This window comes from Pseudophryne corroboree, chromosome 2, assembly GCF_028390025.1.
Source record: "Pseudophryne corroboree isolate aPseCor3 chromosome 2, aPseCor3.hap2, whole genome shotgun sequence".
Classification (NCBI taxonomy): Eukaryota; Metazoa; Chordata; class Amphibia; order Anura; family Myobatrachidae; genus Pseudophryne; species Pseudophryne corroboree.
The window spans coordinates 257,183,232-257,203,369 of record NC_086445.1 but is presented as its reverse complement, the minus strand read 5'-3'; the positions used below and the strand labels follow the sequence as shown (position 1 = coordinate 257,203,369).

The 20,138-nt window shown below is 42.5% G+C and overlaps 1 protein-coding gene across 2 annotated transcripts in view; it reads right to left on the bottom strand.

Annotated features, from left to right (window-relative positions):
* Nucleotides 1-3,758: 3,758 nt before the first annotated feature.
* Nucleotides 3,759-20,138, bottom strand: part of DHH (desert hedgehog signaling molecule) — a 128,230-nt gene continuing 111,850 nt past the window's right edge. Inside the window, exons 2-3 of one of the 2 annotated variants that reach the window (XM_063952692.1) lie at nucleotides 6,553-6,829; nucleotides 3,759-5,312 (exon numbers count right to left, since the gene is read on the bottom strand). In XM_063952692.1, coding sequence (XP_063808762.1) covers nucleotides 4,684-5,312; nucleotides 6,553-6,829 — 906 coding nt within the window. In that variant the 3' untranslated portion in view covers nucleotides 3,759-4,683. The remainder of the gene's footprint in view (nucleotides 5,313-6,552; nucleotides 6,830-20,138) is intronic. The other variant, XM_063952693.1, reaches the window with a different exon arrangement.

Sequence of the window (20,138 nt, the reverse complement as noted above, 5' to 3'; positions counted from 1 at the left end):
TTTTAGGTAAATAGCATGTGGCTTTAGTGGAATAGGGACTAATTTATGTATTCATAACATACAAATAATGGCAAGAAAATTGTTAACACAGAATGGTAAAAGGGAACTCAACCCAACTAGTAAAAAACTGTAAAATAATTCTACGGTGATTTACAAACTATTGGTATTACATGTTCTGCTGACATGATGGAAGGCACATATTAATTTTGCTTTAATACATGAGCATATCTGAGGCAGAGGCAATATGACCATTATAAAGTGAGTTGGAAAAGCGTATATTCATTTCTTTCCCTACCACAGACCTTGGCAGGCAGCCAGTCTGACCTCCTCTACAGTGCTTAAACAGTTAACGCTGCAAAGAAGCCAGTTAATTTAAATGATGATCTTATGCACAAGACATTAGATTCCATAAGCATTCAGCACATTGAAATATAGAAAAGCTTTGCTATACGCCCCCTCACTGCTGACCAGCGAATCGCAGCATTTTGCAGAATCAGGGCTTGATAATGGGGGTAATTCCAAGTTGATCGCAGCAGGTATTTTGTTAGCAGTTGGGCAAAACCATGTGTACTGCAGGGGAGGCAGATATAACATGTGCAGAGAGAGTTAGATTTGGGTGGGTTATTTTATTTCTGTGCAGGGTAAATACTGGCTGCTTTATTTTTACACTGTAAATTAGATTGCAGATTGAACACACCACACCCAAATCTAACTCTCTCTGCACATGTTATATCTGCCTCCCCTGCACTGCACATGGTTTTGCCCAACTGCTAACAAAATTCCTGCTGCGATCAACTTGAAATTACCCCCAATGTCAGAGCCCAGCCCACCCCCCGAAGTGCCCAGCAGCGTCTCCTATCCGGGCAAGTATGGCTATATGAGGAAGACCACAGGATCTATAGCTCACATAGTACAGACATGTGAATGTGCACCAAAAACATGAATAGCAATGATTTGTAAATCATTATACAGTCAATATCAAGATATAAATTAATAGATCATGAATATGTAATGAATACTGCATGTTAAATTTACCATTTTCCTGTGTATACAAGATATCACAATTATGAAATTATGAGTGACATTTACAGTGTTAACAAAATGGCTGCTCCTCAAAATGGTTGCTCACCACAGTATTGTGTAGCTGTTTTGGAAATTGAAAGTACAGTATTTACATAACAATGATGGCAGAAGAACAACAAGAAACAATTGGAAATCTCTTGCTTGTATATACTGGGCAACAGTTCCAGTGTTTAGAGGGGCAGTTCAGTTAGCCATGTTGTGTGACAGCTGTGCACATCACTGATAATTAAGTGTGAGCACCAATGCTCATTTCACTGCCTGGGATGTGCAAGTATTTCTATCTTATTCTGGCGGCACATAGCCAGTATTGCTTATAACTAAATGCCCCCCTTATAGATCAGATGGGGTATGATATTCTGCGGAAATTGCGAGTTTTTTTTTTAGGAAAAAGCATATGTCATGGGTAGACTGGTTTTCGGGGGATCATGATGTGGCCCAATTTTCCAGTCAGGAATGTTGTATGGCATGCATAAATTGCTAATACAGGTTGAGTATCCCTTATCCAAAATGCTTGGGACCAGAGGAATTTTGGATATCGGATTTTTCCGTATTTTGGAATAATTGCATACCATAATGAGATATCATGGTGATGGGACCTAAATCTAAGCACAGAATGCATTTATGTTTCATATACACCTTATACACACAGCCTGAAGGTCATTTTAGCCAATATTTTTTATAACTTTGTGCATTAAACAAAGTGTGTCTACATTCACACAATTCATTTATGTTTCATATACACCTTATACACACAGCCTGAAGGTCATTTAATACAATATTTTTTATAACTTTGTGCATTAAACAAAGTGTGTCTACATTCACAAAAATTAATTTATGTTTCATATACACCTTATACACACAGCCTGAAGGTCATTTAATACAATATTTTTAATAACTTTGTGTATTAAACAAAGTTTGTGTACATTGAGCCATCAAAAAACAAAGGTTTCACTATCTCACTCTCACTCAAAAAAGTCCGTATTTCGGAATATTCCGTATTTCGGAATATTTGGATATGGGATACTCAACTTGTAGTTCAAGGCAAGATCCTGCCAGGTCTGTTTATCCCTGGTAGCAGCAGAGCCCTTTACACTATCACTTCTTGTCGCAAAACAGTGATAAGATTTAAGAATTCTCTCCTCATACTGACACAATGGAAAATGGCATCTAAAATTGCATCGGCTATCGGGGCGAAGCATGGTAAATTGTGCTGATAACAGTCCCCATTGTGAATAATGGGGTCTGCGGCTTTAGTTTGCTTATCGCAGGAGATACAGTATATCCGATCTCTACTGCGCTAGGTATTTCCTAAATCGTCTCAATCCTTAAACCATACAGAAACAATTGTTTCCACATGGTTATACTTTTTACTGAATAGATCTCTATATCTGAAGATTCCAGGGCAGTGATTATGCTTATATAAGTGATGACACTAGAAACTTGCTTGTATAAGATGATCATTATATCTAATTGTGATATGCCTTCCATTGTGACTGAGTCATGTGACACAAGTGGCCAGAGTCTTATCTTACGTACAAATGGATAGAGCTGGGGGAGTGGTTAAGGTCATTCTTGCCTTCAGTAAACAGTAAGTTCATAAATAACCCACCTGGAGAGACTAACAGCAAGTTTACAGAAAATGCATTTTCCTGGGTTTAGTTCCCTTAAACTTAATTATCTGATTAATAAAATCTTTACCTCAGTCACCATATATATATATTTATACCATCAACATATATGAAAAATGTTGAACCTTTCTATAATTAGCTGTTAGGAAAAATACATCATATTTGTATTCCTCTGAATATTCCCAACTGGAGTCGGAACTCTGCGTTCACACATCCACAGGGTGATCATAGCAGTCACAGAAATATACAGAACAACAACAGATGTCCCTGGTAGGTATGCGCAACAAAACTTGATGTTCAGCTACAATGTGTACAAATGGAAGTGTATCCCACACATCAAAGATAATACACAAACGAAGAAATAATGTACACACAACTGCAGCGCTCACCAAGCACCACAACACCACATGTGCATGACAAAAAACATAGTGGTATGAAATAAATACATTCACCCTAAAATGGATGATAGTCCTCAGTATTTGAGAAGGCAGATTAGAAGAGTTGGTTCTCTAAGAGATCTTTCCTTCGCATGTAGAACACAAGCAGGCCTGATTATTCCTTAAAGGCACCTGGAAGATAAGTACCTCTTTTCCCAATATGAATGGAAATGATAAGAGGCAAGAATACATATAAAAAAATATGGACGCTTCTGATGAAGGACTTTGCGTCCGATACGCGTTAAGCGTGGTTCCCGTTTTTAACCTGCATTGACTCTGATCCACACGGACTTTGACCATCTGTCTGAGGTTTGATCCTGCATACTGTTTAGGCATCCGGAAAGCCTGACAGTATTCCACACTATCGATCTATGTGGCTTTAAGGATTCCCTTGGTGATATATCCGCTGTGTGATTTGATGACATGCTGTTTTTTTATATGTATTCTTGCCTCTTATCATTTCCATTTATATTGGGAAAAGAGGTACTTATCTTCCAGGTGCCTTTAAGGAATAATCAGGCCTGCTTGTGTTCTACATGCGAAGGAAAGATCTCTTAGAGAACCAACTGTTCTAATCTGCCTTCTCAAATACTGAGGACTATCATCCATTTTAGGGTGAATGTATTGGTGAGTGCTGCAGTTGTGTGTACATTATTTCTTCGTTAGTCACAGAACTATGCAGTAATAAATAACCAGTGCACAACGACCTTTGTCACCTCCTATGTTTGTGGCACAACGCGTTTAGTTTTGTAGCACAATGCATTTATGTCGGTGTTTGAATGCATATCTGTCAGGATGAAAAACTAAAAAAAAAAAAAAAAGTAGTCATGTGCGTCCAGTGAAAAGAGATGGGGGAAAAAGGAGTCAATGTGTATAGATATCAATTCATCTCCATATCTAAGGGATAGTTTTTACTCACTGATGCACAATACATAATATATAGCAACATCTACAAGCTGCACAAGATATTAATATCAATATCTTCCATGTACTGACCAAGACTTACTACAGCACCTCTCCATTTGGTCCTGGGGTTTCTAAGAGGCCTGCAACACATTACCTAACATGAGATAGGTTTATCTTAAGGAAGCTATAAACAGTATGACATATTATTATTATTATTTTAAGGCTGTAACTGCAAGATTACACATTATAATCCAATCCACTGATAAAACATCTAATTTTCAACCATCCTTTTCTTAATCTTATTTTCATATTGCATGACCACTGATCTTCTGACAAAATAGGGCATTTCGGTAGACTGCAATTCATACAACTAAGTTAGCAGCTACTTTCTTAAGCAATTAATTGCATGAAACATTTAATATTCATGGTCCATCTGATCAACGTGATCATAATTAATCAGCTTTTATTACATAGGCACTTTGGGAGTTGAGGTCCATCGGAGGCATGGAGCTGTAATTCTGTTGAGTTTCCGCAGTTGACAGGAAACTTGGGATACAAGTCACGCTGTAGGTCTATTAGACCACACTTCAGCAGCATTTTCAAATAGACCAACCCAAAAAGATTGCACTTCAAGGCATTTCCCAACTAAGAACTTTTTTTGCCAGCAGATAGAGGAAATGGCAGTACCAGTGAATCCCATCACCCCCTATAAATTCTGGAATTATGGAAAATATACTGTGAAGTAGTCTCAAAGGAGCAAACGACTTATGTGCTAAGTCATGCCATTCAATAGTTGCATAGCAGGATGTCAGAACGCCATCTACCAATAGGGTACCATGAACAGTCAATGGAGCATAGACCCCTGTCTCTTCCTGCATGAACACCTTCACCACTTTAGATGGCAGCAGCTGAGTGCCATTGACATAAATTAGAACAAAGTCCCCCACCTGGGCACGATGAGCATAAATTGGCATGAAGCCTGTCAGAGGGTCTTTGGTTACATAGAGTAAGTGGTGTGGTGTGAGACGAAGCCTATAGGGATGTCCCTCAGCCTCAATTACGACTAAGGTGGCCCTTTTATCCAGGTCTTTGTGCAAAAACAGCAAGACTTCTGTTGATGTCAATTGTCCTGCATCGTCCATGGTGAGGATCTTATCAGAGACCTGAACCTCAGAAAGAAGCTTCTTTTGACCACCAACCAGGGTCACCATGGCAGTGCCAGGAAAGCAGCCACCAGAACGGACAGCTAAGGAGTTATCTGAAAGAGAACATAGGTAAACGTGAGATCATACACGCTGGGCCTAAATGGTGAAATGGACGTGTAAGAACATAGAGTAAAAGAAAGACAAACATCTAGAAACAATACAATACAAAATGGGAGAAGGTTGAGAATTGTGAAAGCAACATGGGAATAATAAGAGTTACAGCATTACGGTAAGAAGTTAATGTGAAAAAAAAAAGACGGGACACATATTGAGAATGATAAGCTGAGATGTGTATAAGTATGAGATGGCAAAAGAACAATGGGGGTAATTCCAAGTTGATCGCAGCAGGAATTTTTTTTAGCAGTTGGGCAAAACCATGTGCACTGCAGTGGAGGCAGATATAACATGTGCAGAGAGAGTTAGATTTGGGTGGGGTGTGTTCAATCTGCAATCTAATTTGCAGTGTAAAAATAAAACAGCCAGTATTTACCCTGCACAGAAATAAAATAACCCACCCAAATCTAATTCTTTCTGCACATGTTATATCTGCCTCCCCTGCAGTGCACATGGTTTTGCCCAACTGCTAAAAAAAATTCCTGCTGCGATCAACTTGGAATTACCCCCAATGTGTGTGAATATTGTATGGATAAGTGGAAGAAGGAAAAAAGAAAATTGGAAAAATAAGAAATTAATTAAAGCTGGATGCTGAAAAGTATGTGTAACATAGGATGGTAAGAAAAGACTGATGATAGAGGAGGCAAAAGAGTAGTGTAAAAAGAAATTATATAAATTAAAAATAATAAAATAAAATGAACTGCAAAATATGAAGTAATTTAAGAACACAACGGTGAGATCCCATGTAAGATATGTAAGAACACAATGATAAGGGATGTGTCAACACAATGGTCAGGGCAATATAAAAACACAATGGTTGGTAAGTGTGACATTGTTAGAGATGTGTGAGAACACAGCCATGAAAATTAAATTCATGACTCACTTAAAAGTTGACAGGATCTAGTTCCATAAACTGCTCTCATTGTTGTATATTTAGGCAGTAAGTTAGTAATCAGCAAGATCTTGAAGTTGCCCCCTAGTCTGTGACAAGTTAGAATAAAATACTATGCTATACAGTATGGGTTACATAACATGGATGCACAGCAGTGATACTGTACTGTTATTGCTGTCTTGTACAATTACGTAGTGGATTCTAGGAATTAGAAAAAGACATCTGTAATGCCAACACATGCACCATTAACACGCACAGCCCCCTTGCTGGCAGAAAGTGCAGTATACCTCCTGAAATGGTACCTGCTTTCACAGAGACATGGATGTGTGCTTTCGATTCATAGTACACCCAGTCAAAACCAGCTTCCACTGCCAGGCGAGCCAGCATGCCATACTTGTTCCTGTCTCGGTCTGAAGTTGTGATGTCAAGTGCACGTCCTTCATAGTGCAGAGAATCATGGGAGTGGTGGCCATCTTCATCCCAGCCTTCTGTGACCCGCAGCCTCACGCCTGGCCACATGTTCATCACAGAGATAGCCAGAGCATTCACTCTATCCTTGCAGCGCTACAATTATAGGAGACACAAAATAGGTAATCGTAATCAAATGTGGGGTTATGTCCATCAGCAATTTGATAGATTTCAATCAGGATGATAAAGGACTAAGCACCTCTTGTGGTGTCATATATGGAAATAAATTTTTCTTTTTGACAATGTTTCTATTGAGTAATTTGCTCCTGCAGTGTCAGACAGCTGTTAATTCTAATTACACATATATGTTTTGTTCCACAATAATTTCTCATCTGGTCATTTTTTTTTCTATTGAATTCAGGGGTCTATTCAAGTACATCATGAAAACTGCTACTTATCACTATACACCGCATCAGTTTGATTCAATGTATAGCTTAGATAAGTAGCAATTCATGTATAACCACCATTCCGGTGAAGCAATGCCGTATTCCAGGCTCCAGCGACACTGTCTTCTCCGGCGGTCCCCCCCTCTGTGCAGTTGGAGTCAGCCGGCACGTCACCCACGAGGCCGCAGGGGCTGCTTGGAGATCAGGGGGGCGGAGCCAGTACGGGTGCCGGACAGAGAACAGGGAAGCATTGAGTTTCCTTGCTGTCTCTGCACCGAAGTTCAGGTTGCGCCATCCTGAGATGGCGAACCTGAACTCCATGGAGAAGCGGAAAGCTGAGCTTTCTGTTCCTTCAGGAATCGCACTCACCATACTGAAGTATGGTGATGCGATTCAGGCACGGAGCAGAGGTGCTGCTGGGGAAGTCAGGGACTTCTCCATGGTAACCTTCTCCATGAACAGCAAGAGGCAGTGAAAAGCCCTGTTAAACGCAAAACAGAACTTTTCTCTGCTTTATAAATAGACCCCATAATCTTTTATCCTAAACAAATATAAAACTAGTTAAGTCAAAGGGAGGCAAAATAACCCAATAAAGTGAAGTCCATGTTGACTGAAGTCTCCATTAAGACCAGTGGCTTCTCCAGAGGTGTGGCCTTCAATGTGAGCAATTTAGCGTCTCAGTTTGCAATCACTGCTGCAACACACCTGATACGCACATAAGACAGGTACATCTCCGTGTGTCTGAATAGCCACCTCTCAATCACCTCCCAGGAACGGACAACATATTTGAAATACATGTCTGAGACCATTCGTCTCAATCGCAACTGCACCTCTGTGTACACACACCGCGGGGGATCAAATGTGCCAGGTGACTGTTTAGCGGCTGTTTAGATGCACGCACCCGTTAAAAAACAATAGGACTGATTCATGTTTGCAAGTAAAACAAATTATCAAGAAACTGGGCAAAACTATGTTAAAGTGCAGATGGGGCAGATGTAACATGTGCAGAGAGAGTTAGATTTGGGTGGTTTGTGTTCAAACTGAATTGTAGTGTAAAATAAAGCTAACGTTTGTGGGCTACATGCAAAGGAAGCCAGTATTTACCCTGCACAGAAAAAATATAACCCACCCACATCTAAATCTCGCAAACGTTACATCTAGATAATTTGCTTTACTTACAAACATGAATCAGGTCCTTTGACCATTTGTGCAAATATCGACATTGCATGCGACTCGGGATCAGGCCCTTGAACTACTCTCTCTGTATTAACATTGGATTGTGTGTTTTGATGCCAGTAGCGCTGAATGACCATTCAGCGCTACTGGCATCAAAACACACAATACAATGTTTAGTTTTAAAAGAAAATGGCTAATTCATTTTTTTTAATCTATGTATAGTTTGTCTACTAGTTCTTGTGGGACTGCATTCCACAGCTTCACCACTCTTACAATAAATAACCTATTTCTCTGCAAAGTTCTCTACACTTCAAAATCTCTTTACTTCCCACCACAAGGGGGCGACTTTGTGTCCTCTGTGGGTCCTTGAGCTAAACAGATCTTCAATTTCAGCGAGGTCAGTAAGGTAAAATACAGAGAGACCCTGTCCTCCTGTAACCACCTCTTTTCCAAATATTTAAAAACTAGCTCAAACAATTGTTCCCTACCTCTTTAGTTGTCATCATATACATAAATTCTTTGTAAACTGAATGAAAAATCAACTTGCATCATACTTAACTACTTCTCCTGAAATGTCCAGGAGACTCCCAAATCTCAGATGACTTCCCCAGATGCCCTGAAAAGTACACAACTCTCCAAAATCCAGGTTAATTTATGTACTAAATCGCCTAATCGTGGCTCAGCTTCTAGCTTTGCAATGGTGTAAACTGCGGTTTTGTATATTGAAGCATGCCCCAACACCTCCCTACTAGGCTGCATCTCGCCCCCCACACCTCCTACCTGATTGTCCCCTCCCAGAGGCAGCAGTCAGAAAGTCAGCAAGCGTGACCCGCTTACTGAAGGTGAGGTTTCATTAGTGCATTATAAACTGAATAATGATCTTTGTCTTTTCTTTTTCAGTACATATCAAGTCATGCTTGCCTAGAGAGGAGATGGTGGGGCCAGTGCGGGTGGCTGATCAAGAGTTATGTCATTAGGGTCTCACACCCAAGGGTGGACTGACCACAGGTGTACAGGGGAAATTCCCATCTGGCCCCACTGCCCCTCACCTCATCTCGGGGTCAGTAACTTGGTGAAGCAGGAACTTCGATGTTTTTTTTTTTCTATAGAAACAATACCAAGATTATCCCTCGAGCCAATTAAAGTGGGAGGTCCTGACACACCCCTGTCCCCTCCTTTATAGAGGGGTCTGCCTCTGCATGTCCTTTCTAGTGATTGGCCATGTCCCTCTGTTGTGGCTGGCCATACCCCTTAAGCTTGGACCCCTACCACTGTGTTCCCTGGTGGGCCCTTCCTGTCTCATTCCGACACTGCTCAACCCCCTGACATAATGCAGAAGGGGTGGGGCAACAGTATCATGATTTGGGGATAATTGCCCATTTCACTATGACGTGGGTGTCAATTTCTGTGCAACTCTTGTGCCAAGTGACAGCATGGAAGGCAACTCATGCTGTCAGTGCATGCTGGCACTTGTAGTGCCACAAGAGCATGCTCCATATTTTAACAGTATTACATACCTCCCAACTTCTTTGTCCCTTAAAGAGGGACATCTTCACGCACCAATATTAGGGGGCATGACCTCTGACCAAGGGTCATGGCCTTACGGCAAGCGGCGCGATTGCTAACCGCACCCCCGTTTTCGTCACTATGGGGGCATGGACAGTGCTCAGTGAGCTGCTAACCATGCCCCCTGTCCCCAGTAGTGTCGAGAGAGGGGGGGAGGGGGTACAGATTACCCTGGCCCAGGCATGCCAGGGGGCCCTGGCCAGAGCACACCAATAGTCATTTTGTTGGTGGGATAATCCCCCCCCCCCCCATTATTTTAAATCAGTAGGCGGGCATGCGAGCGGTGGGTGGGATTGCCGGGAGGGGGGATGTATGTGTGTGTCACCTGGCTGTTTATCCCTTGTTGTGGACATCCCTTACAGCCACTTTCAACAGCTTCACCACTGGTAGGATCTCGCTAGTTGATATGGCCTTTTCAGAATAAGCAAGCTCCAGGAGAGGGGCAGGGACTGGGTTTGGCAGGCGTGCAGCTGGCTGGGTGTGGCCCATGGGTTTAAGAAGTGGTGCAGCTCATATGAGTTGTAAGAATCAGCAGCAGGGCTGTCACCTCGTCGGGAGCTAGCCTGTTAGGCTGCGACACTTTGAATTGAGAACTGTGACGGTGAGTGACAGTCACAGCACTGTGTCTTATAAATTATATATAAATTCTCTATAATACATGCATCCATACATCACCATTAGTGTTAGTATTTTTTATATATATATATATATATATATATATATATATATATATATATGTCAGGATGAATTCCGGCACTCACCCCTGCATGTGTCATATAGTATATTAGCCCCGGTGCCCTCAGTTTCACACTGCTGGACGGCAGTGTTATTTACACAAAATCACCCTGCTCTGGCACTCAGAAAAGAAAGCAATGAGGCATTTATTTATATAAGTACGTGTGTATATATATTTCTATATAGCTCTATATAGATATATATATTTACCTATATGTATATATGCTGCGGCCACACCCACTCCTGGGGGGCCTGGGAAGTTGTTGTACCGGGGCCTAAGATTTCTCTTGGCAGCCCTGCCTGTTCTTCTCTGCTGGTGCATGCGCACAGCATCTATTCACCGCTGCTCTGCTCAGAGCAGCGAGTGACAGGGGTGATCTCCTAACTGCGCCCCCACCGTGGAACACCGACCCATTGGTGGGACAGCAGGACAGACCATGAAAAATTGGGACAGTAGGGAGGTATGGTATTACCTAGCCCTGTTAGGCACTACATGTACTGAATGTAGTTTACGGCTTTGCACAGGCAAACACATCACGTGGGGTTTGAGTTTTTCAATCCACAATCCATAGTGATTCCAGCACTTTAGACCTAACAAGCCTGGAACATTTCCAATTGAGGTGCTTACAAAACATACTACAAGTAAAACTAACAGAGCGCTGGAGAAATGAAAACATCCGAAAACTATGACACAACTAACACACAATTGAATCCTATATTAAAAGACAACGTTTAAAGTGGTTCGGACAAATCTGCAGAATATAGCCTAAAAGAATACCAGTGCCTAAATAACACACGCCCGAACGGATAGAAAATAGCACGTGATGCTTCAAAGAAACATGGCTAAAGCAGGTTGCCAAAGACCTTCACCCATTGCACTTCCATATTGATGATGCCAAGCAAGTCACCCTAAACTGATCCCAGTGGCATGCGATTGTTAGAGATTCCCTGGATTTGGCTGTCACAGTGCCGTCAAGCTTACCCTACCGGCGCTAACGGCAACTAAGTAATTCCATGTGTGGCGGCTGCAAGCTGCATACTAAACCACACTATAGTAAATCTTCCCCTATATGTTTTCTTGTTCTGTCTTACCAATGGTGAATCTTTAATTAATGCAGGGTGTGCGGGGCACACGGGCCACTACTTACTCTAATTGTGCCTTCTTTCTGGTGATATATGGAGCCAGCTTAGCAGACACCAAAGACTCTGGTACTGTGCCAGAATCTTTACTCTGCTGCACATGTACTATCTTTCCAAAAATATCACTGGATAGATGGCACTTTGCAGGCACCCTTGAAACATAATGCTGGCACAGGTATAGTGGGCTCCCCACTGCACATGAGCTCCCTTATCTCTTAAAATGGCCATTCCTTACATACTAACCCCAGTGTCTCACTCTGACATTTCATCCTTCACTTATTCTCTTCATCCTCTCCTTACTAGATTATATATATATAATCTAGTATATATATATATATATAACGAAAAACATCCGGCACTCAGAAAACAATGAATAAATCAATGCCAGGGTGCCCTCCTAATGATAATGCAGAGGAGATATCCTTCCCCACCTGTGGCTCAGGTGTTAGCAGCGAAGGAAATGAGGCGGCACTCCGTGGACTTGTGCAAAAAAAGTTATTTGTATTTAAAACATAGTGACATCAAAATTACATTTTGTTTGACACGATGTAATTTTGATGTCACTATGTTTTAAATACAAATAACTTTTTTTGCACAAGTCCACGGAGTGCCGCCTCATTTCCTTCGCTGCTAACACCTGAGCCACAGGTGGGGAAGGATATCTCATCTATATATATATATATATATATATATATATATATATATATATATATATATATATTCATACACACACACACACACACTCACTGCTTTCTCCTTTATTTCTATTAATCCATTAAAACAGTGCATGTTTTATACTGCAGACTGATACATGGTTACATTTAGGAACCACCTTGTAAATATGCTGTGCCCAAGTCATTTGGTTGGTACCCATCCTCCACAAAGCACCCATGGGCAGTCAGCTATCTCTGGTATGCCTTTTCTGCAATCAGTGCCCAGGGACAATTCCACATTTCTCTGAGACTGGTCAGTGGAATTGAGAGAGTAGACTTGTGCCCTACTCCAACCTATATGTATTTCCCTTGTGTTATGTATTTCCCTTGTGTGTACGCTGCCTGCAGGACGATTTCATTGTGTGCTTTGCTTGCATCCCCTCCAAAAGAACACTCCCAGAATCTGTACAGCTTCTCAGTGAGGATGAGGACCACAAATATATTGGATGTGGGTTGTAACCACTATTGCTAGTTTGTGCTATAATAATACGATATACATATAACCATATACAGTTAGAATCAATATTAATATATCAGTAGTGTTGCTTTGTACAAACCATTTACCTATTTTATAACCTTTGTTTCAATTGCTAATATTAGTAAGTGTGAATGTGGGCAGACTATGTAAAGGATTAATAACTATCCAACTACACAAAGAAATTGTCAAAACAGGTATAGTATAGAGTGGGCAGTGCTACCAGCAGGGGCGGATTGGGAACAAAAAGTGGCCCTGGAAAAATTTGTACTAGTGGCCCCACATGGGCAGCACCAGAGGTGTAAGGTCTAGCCATGGGCCATGGCAGCAGCACCCTCCCCCCAAGACTTTCCAGATAGTGGGCATGTCCAGCATCAAGGGGGAAGTTAAAAAGAAATAAAATTAAATATTATGAGCACATTATATGATACATCTTCAGAATTTAGGAAACTATATAATTCTTTAGAAAGATATTTTCTTGCTTATTACACCAACCGTATCCCAATCACTATTCACTCAATCTTATATGTCAGCCAAGCAGGCAGACAGAGCATACACTAGATCATCTGCAATCACAGGCTAAGTGGCAAAGTAATATTCATTATGTCTATAAAAAGGACCACGTCCTCAAACAAAACAGGCTCCACGGGTGCGTCGGCCCACCGGGGATCTTCCCTGTGAACCCTATGGCCAATCCGCCTCTGGCTACCAGTGTTGCCTCCCAGGGGTAAGGCTGCGGGATCCCGAATGGAACCTGGCTCCAGCTTGTGGCGTGTCTCCAGAGACATCCAGTACATCCTTAGGATCTACCCCACGACTAAATACCTGCTTCCAACCTCTTCTTTTGTGACACTGGTTACAGGAAATATCTGAAGGGATTGGATGTTTGTTGCAGGTGAACACAGCAAAGCAGTGGCTAGACTGTGGCTGGAATACAGGATCAGATGTTTCTGAGATACTGTAGTTGCTGCAGACTTGTGACTACAGGCACGGCTGAAATGGATGTACTCCACAGAGCCATAACTACACATTTTGGTGCCCTGTGTCAGAAAGTGAATTGGTGCCCCCCCCCCCCCATACTGAAAATAGGGACAGTGTGCACCAAAGGCGTGTGCCAAAAATTTAGGGGTGTGGCTTCATGGGGAAGGGGAATGGCCACAAAATTCAAATGACACCATAGTAGTGTTAGTTATTTGCATTACATCAAACAGTAGCGCCACTTATACACACTGCGCTAGGTAGAGCCCCTTATACACATTGCGCCTGGTAGAGCCTCTTAGACACGTTACGCCAGGTAGAGCCCCATGGACACATTGCGCCAGGTAGAGCCCCTTAGATACAGTGTGTGTTTGTTACTCACAGACAGTGCATGTAGTCCTCCCTATTGCCATCGCCAATGCTGAAGTCCTGCCTCTCATCCACAGCAGCGGACACCACAGGTCTCTCCATCACCAGCGCTACCTCCGTATAGCTCTGCGTCAATCACTGCCAGGGCGACCAATCGAGAGCACACAGCGCACGATGTTCTCACACCGCAAGTGCGCTATGTTCCAGGCACACTCAGCACACACCTAGGTACAGCCCTGGTACTCAGAACCAGAGCTAGCAGGATATAATCACACAGAATTGGCAGGAGCCTGGACTTGGAACTGGACCAGACACAAGAGTAACTGGAGGGCCACGGCAAGATAATGATATGGAGCAGGTATAGACACAGGATGGCAGGTACAGGGCAGGATCCAATAGGGCACGATGCAGGACTGAGGCAGGATACAGGAATGCAGGTACACAGAAGCAGGGAACCAGGACTCAGGAATAGATACTGGAAACTGTACAGGGTACAGCGACCATGTGACGAGCTCACTAAGTGCAGGAACTAAAGAATATCACCGGCAACAAGAATTAGGCAGAATCCCTAATGAAAGGGAGAGAGACCAATCACAGGAGTCATCAGGCTGGAGTCAGGTAACGAGGCATTCCAAACAGTTGTGCTGGTACACGTAGCAGCCAGCATCCTAGTTGCTAGGAGACAGCCAAAAATACAACCAAGAGTGAGCCGCAGCAACGACTCATAAGAGGCAGCATTTACTGAAAAGCTCCTAATCAGCAACAGTACTAGAAACATGGACTGGTTTCCCCTAGTGAGACCAAAAGCATACATTCCTGTAGAGATAACTAGTCCCAAGCTGACCAGCACAAGGCTGGTGCTTCTGTAGGAGGAGTCACCAATCAGTGTACAACACCCTCCCGGAGGCTGACAGCAATACGGCAAATATTAATTGTCATTGCTTATCACTGCTATAAACAATGACACTTTTCAGGGTTAATGTGCGAGGGGTATTAATTCGACCTCTTACTTAATTCATCACATATACAGCAATTGCACTCCCGGGCCGGGATGTAATGGGAGCTGAGTTTAGCGTTCAGGGAAAAAAGATGCACAAAGTCAGACATTATAATGTGCGACTTTTTACTGAAACTCAGCCAATGTAATGGCGTGTTTATTTTGTGGTCACAATGCAAATGGGATCTGACTTTTGATGGCTTTTTTTAGACCAGGAGACGTCCAATTTTTTCAGACCAACTGGAAAGTGTCTTGGCTTTTTTTTTTAAATTGTTTTTATTAAGTAGAATAGCGCACACAGGCCCTCATTCCGAGTTGTTCGCTCGTTGCCGATTTTTGCTATGCTGCGATTTGTTGCTAATTGCGCATGCGCAAGGCACGCAGGGCGCATGTGCTTAGTTATTTAACTAAAAACTTAGCAGTTTTGCTGTTGTTCGTGCGGCGCTTTTCAGTCGCACTGCTGATCGGTGAATGATTGACAGGAAAGGGGCGTTTCTGGGTGGTAACTGAGCATTTTCCGAGAGTGTGCTAAAAAATGCGGGCGTGTCAGGGAAAAACGCGGGAGTGTCTGGAGAAATGGGGGAGTGGCTGGCCGAACGCAGGGCGTGTTTGTGACGTCAAACCAGGAACTAAACGGACTGAGCTGATCGCAATCTGTGAGAAGGTCTGGAGCTACTCAGAAACTGCAAAGAATTATTTATTAGCAGTTCTGCTAATCTTTCGTTCGCAATTCTGCTAAGCTAAGATACACTCCCAGAGGGCCGCGGCCTAGCGTGTGCAATGCTGCTAAAAGCAGCTAGCGAGCGAACAACTTGGAATGAGGGCCACAGTGTAAAAGTATACACAATACAATATACAAAAGTATCACAATCCTGCAAGATAAGTAACGATGAGAAGAGTGGAAACAGTATAATATAAAAAGACATCAATAACATCAAAGGCATGTTAGGAGCCACAGTAACTCCTAAATTGGGTATACCATAGTGTGACCTAGAAAGGGAAGGGGGGGTCGGTCCTATTGGAAAGGGGACATGTTGTACCACGTGGTAAGCCTGACTGCCTTACGTACATAATCCTTAATGGAAGTCGGCAATGTAATCAAGTATGGGAGCCAAATAGCAAAAAAAAAATGGGACCTAGCCTCAACATCTAGTAAACATTCTACCCAATCCATTTGGTATAAAAAAGACAAACGAGGCAGCATAAGTGCAAGAGGTACACAATCCTTATGGATCCATTGGGACAGGATGGTCTTTTTTGAGGCCGCTGCAACACGGGCCAATAGTAGTTTGATACGCCTAGACACAGCGTGGTCCCGAGGAGTCTATGATTCCAAAACGCCCAGGACATTGTAATCGTAAAAGGTATACCCAAATCATTAGTTATATAAGTTTGAACATCATTCCAAAATGTCTGTATTATTGAACAAGTCCACAATGAATAATGTCTGCGTCTGTGGTAGAACATTTGAAACATAGCAAATTATCTGAAGCCCCTGTGAGATACCTAAGTCTGGGAGTATAATAAGCTCTGTGCAATATTTTATAATGCATCTCTGAGTATGATGAGGAAACTAGTTTTTTATTGAATGTAGTACACCACCTAATCACCGTCTGGAGATCTATATAGGCTCGGACTGGCCCACAGGGGTACAGGGGAAACCACCGGTAGGCCCCACGGTCTGGGGAGCCCTCCTTCTCTAGGGATCAGGTTCTAGACTGTGCACTTGAATTATATATTATACATATTTTACCTTATACTGCACAGGATTATGATGTATTCTCTACAGTACATTACTGTCATTAATCTGGCACATTATCATGCATGCACTAGCATTAATAACTACATAAATTATCAAGGAGTCCAGACCAGGTACTCTATAATGGTTAGCCAAACCTCTGTGGTGGCTGGCCACACCCCCTTTGGAGGCTGGCCACACCTCTAATCATGGGCCCCTACCACTGCATACCCCCAGTGGGCCCTTCATGCTCCAGTCTGACACTGGATCTATCCCTACAAAGTCATTTCGCCACTTAGCAAGGCCAGTCGTGATTTTGGACAAATCTTATTTCTGCCTAGTATGTGAATATATAAGGAATGTAGGTCAAGGGGAACCAGGGCGTAAATGCACCAAACTATCCAAAGGGAAGGCAGAATCTGTTAACTCCAAATTAGAGAGAACACGCAATATATAACTGTACCTGAAAATAAGCAAAAAAAGGGAAATGTATAGACGGATATTGTGTCTTAAGCTGCAACAGGGTAAGTATCATAGAGCAATCATCATCTAAAAATGAATAGAGCAACCTAAGACCACTAAGATGCTAGCTGTGAACTATTACTTTAGTCTCACCACCCTGAAAATCTGGTTTAGTGAGTAAGGGCTGAAACAAAAACACAGTGTGGGCAGTCCCTGTTGTTTCCTAAGCAACCACCAGGCTAAACATGGTGTATGTATAGAGGGGATTCGAATGCACCGCAGCTACCAGAAAACTAGTAGAGACACCAGTAACAGACACCAAGTCAATATTCTGGGAAAACGATCATTCCAATTACAAATTTACAAAATTATCTATACCCCCAATCCAAAGCATACCTGCAATTAGCAACTATAGCATAATTTTCAGCACGAGGCAAATTAACTACACCTAGCAGTAGAGGTTGTTGCAACTTGAACAGAGAAATGCAAGGGCATTTATTTGCCCATGTAAATTTATTAAGCGCTTTGTTGAGAGTGTGAGCATCTCGTTTAGATATGACAAAAGGGAGCATTTGGATTGGATACAGAAGCCACTGGAAAGAGACCTGTCATGACCTGGTCTCTGGTGGTCTCAGCTGGCGAGCTGTGTAAGGGGGTTACTTGTTGGAAAGGCAACAGCAGACGAGGTGGACAAATGTAGGACTTCCTCATATAGTAACTAACACTGGATGTTGGCGAGACCTGACCAGAGCCGCGGGATCTAACTCGCCGGTGGTTTTCACCAGTGACCCCCTCCTATGGGGATATGAGCTTCGCGGCACCCTGCAAACTGGTCGTGGCCCTCTGGACAGGTACCAGGTAGTTAGTAGAGGAACTAGAAGGAATAGATACTAGGGATAACAGATGGTAAATTAAACTTCAGAACACTGAAGAAGTAATCAATGTTATTCAATACTGGGAATAACTGATGGCACTCTGTGCTTGAGAACACTTAAGAATTAATCGATGCTGGAGATAACCAATGTCACTCGGTACTTGAGAACGCTGAATAAGTAATCAATGTTATTTGATGCTGGAGATAACTGATGACACTTGGTACTTGAGAACACGTAGGGATATCCGATGGCAATCGACACTGGAGAACACATAGAGATATCCGATGGGTAATCGGCACTGGAGAACACGTAGAGATATCATATGGTAATCGACACTGGAGAACATGTAGAAATATCCGATGGTAATCAGCACTGGAGAGCATGTAGAGATATCCTGGTGAAGGACACGTTGTAAAACACATTGAAGATGTCCGGCAAGTAATTTAGTAAACCGCTTCAAGCCATGGTTCAGTAGCGATATAGGCTGGTATGATTGTACTAACTGGGTGTCCTTCTTAAGTTTGGAGAAAACAACTATCTTGGCCTCATTAAAACCTGAAGGCAGATAGTTGGCTAGTAACAATGAATTAAAAAGGGTTATCAAAGTTATTAAGTGCAGAACGAGATGGGGAGCGAATAATTGATGATTTTCTGCCCGAACCCAACCAGACCAGGAGATTTGCCCTTCTTTAATGAGTTTATCAGGGTAAGAAGTTCTAATTCTGTGACAGGTTCTATTAAAGACTCCCTTTCCTCTTCAGTCCGTATGGGCATGCCCGCCTTCCTAAGGAATTGTATTCCCAAGGCTGGGTCGTCAGGAGGTGACGCATATAAAGACGAATTATAACTCAAAAAGGTCTCAGAGATGGTAAGGGTATCTGTGGTTGCGGCAGGAGTGTCAGTCCGCAGTTGGAGAATACGGGAAGGATTTGAGAAAGCTTTAATTAAATTTGCTAGTAGTCTACCAGATTTATTGCCATCCAAAAAAAGTATTCTGCTGCAAATCATAAGAAATCCTAGCTCTTTCAGTGCATAATGTGTCGTATAATTGTTTGGCAATATTGTAAGCCAAGCGATTGTCAGGAGAGTGCTGCAGTAGAAGGGCATCATATGCCTTTGTCAGACTATGACTAAGTTCAGTCAGCTGTGAGGCCAATGTCCAGTGCCTCTGGTACACATATTCCAATAACTGACCACGCACCACCGACTTGGAGGCAGCCCAAAACAAGGTCATATCATCGACATGGGTTGAAGTATCGTCAACATAGTTCAAAAATGCTCTTTCAACGTGGGTACGGAAGTCAGTAGACTTCTACAAATAGGAAGGAAATCTCCAATTACAAGATCGTAATACTGGAGAGGCTAACTCCAAAGTAAACCACACAAGAACGTGGTCAGACAAAGTTATGGGTTCTATGTGAGACCGTACAACCCGTTGCAAAAGATTATCCGCAACCAACCAAAAATCGAAACGTGACGAGGAATTATGAGAGTGGGAATAGAATGTGAATTCACGAGAAGTGGGCTCTTGACATCGTCATGGGTCGCAAAGCTGTAGTGAGTCAGTCAATAAGGACAGCGAGGAGGGCACTGTATTACCTTGGCTATTAGTGGACGTTAATCTTTCCAGGCCATGAGATTGCACACAATTAAAATCACCTCCCATAGTAATCTCCCCCTCTGCCCAATCTTAGCATATAAATCGGAAAGCTTCTGTTATTTTAACAGTCAACAGTAATAGAACATCACCCAAAAGTCCCATGATTAAAGCAACACACACCCTAAATAAACCCCA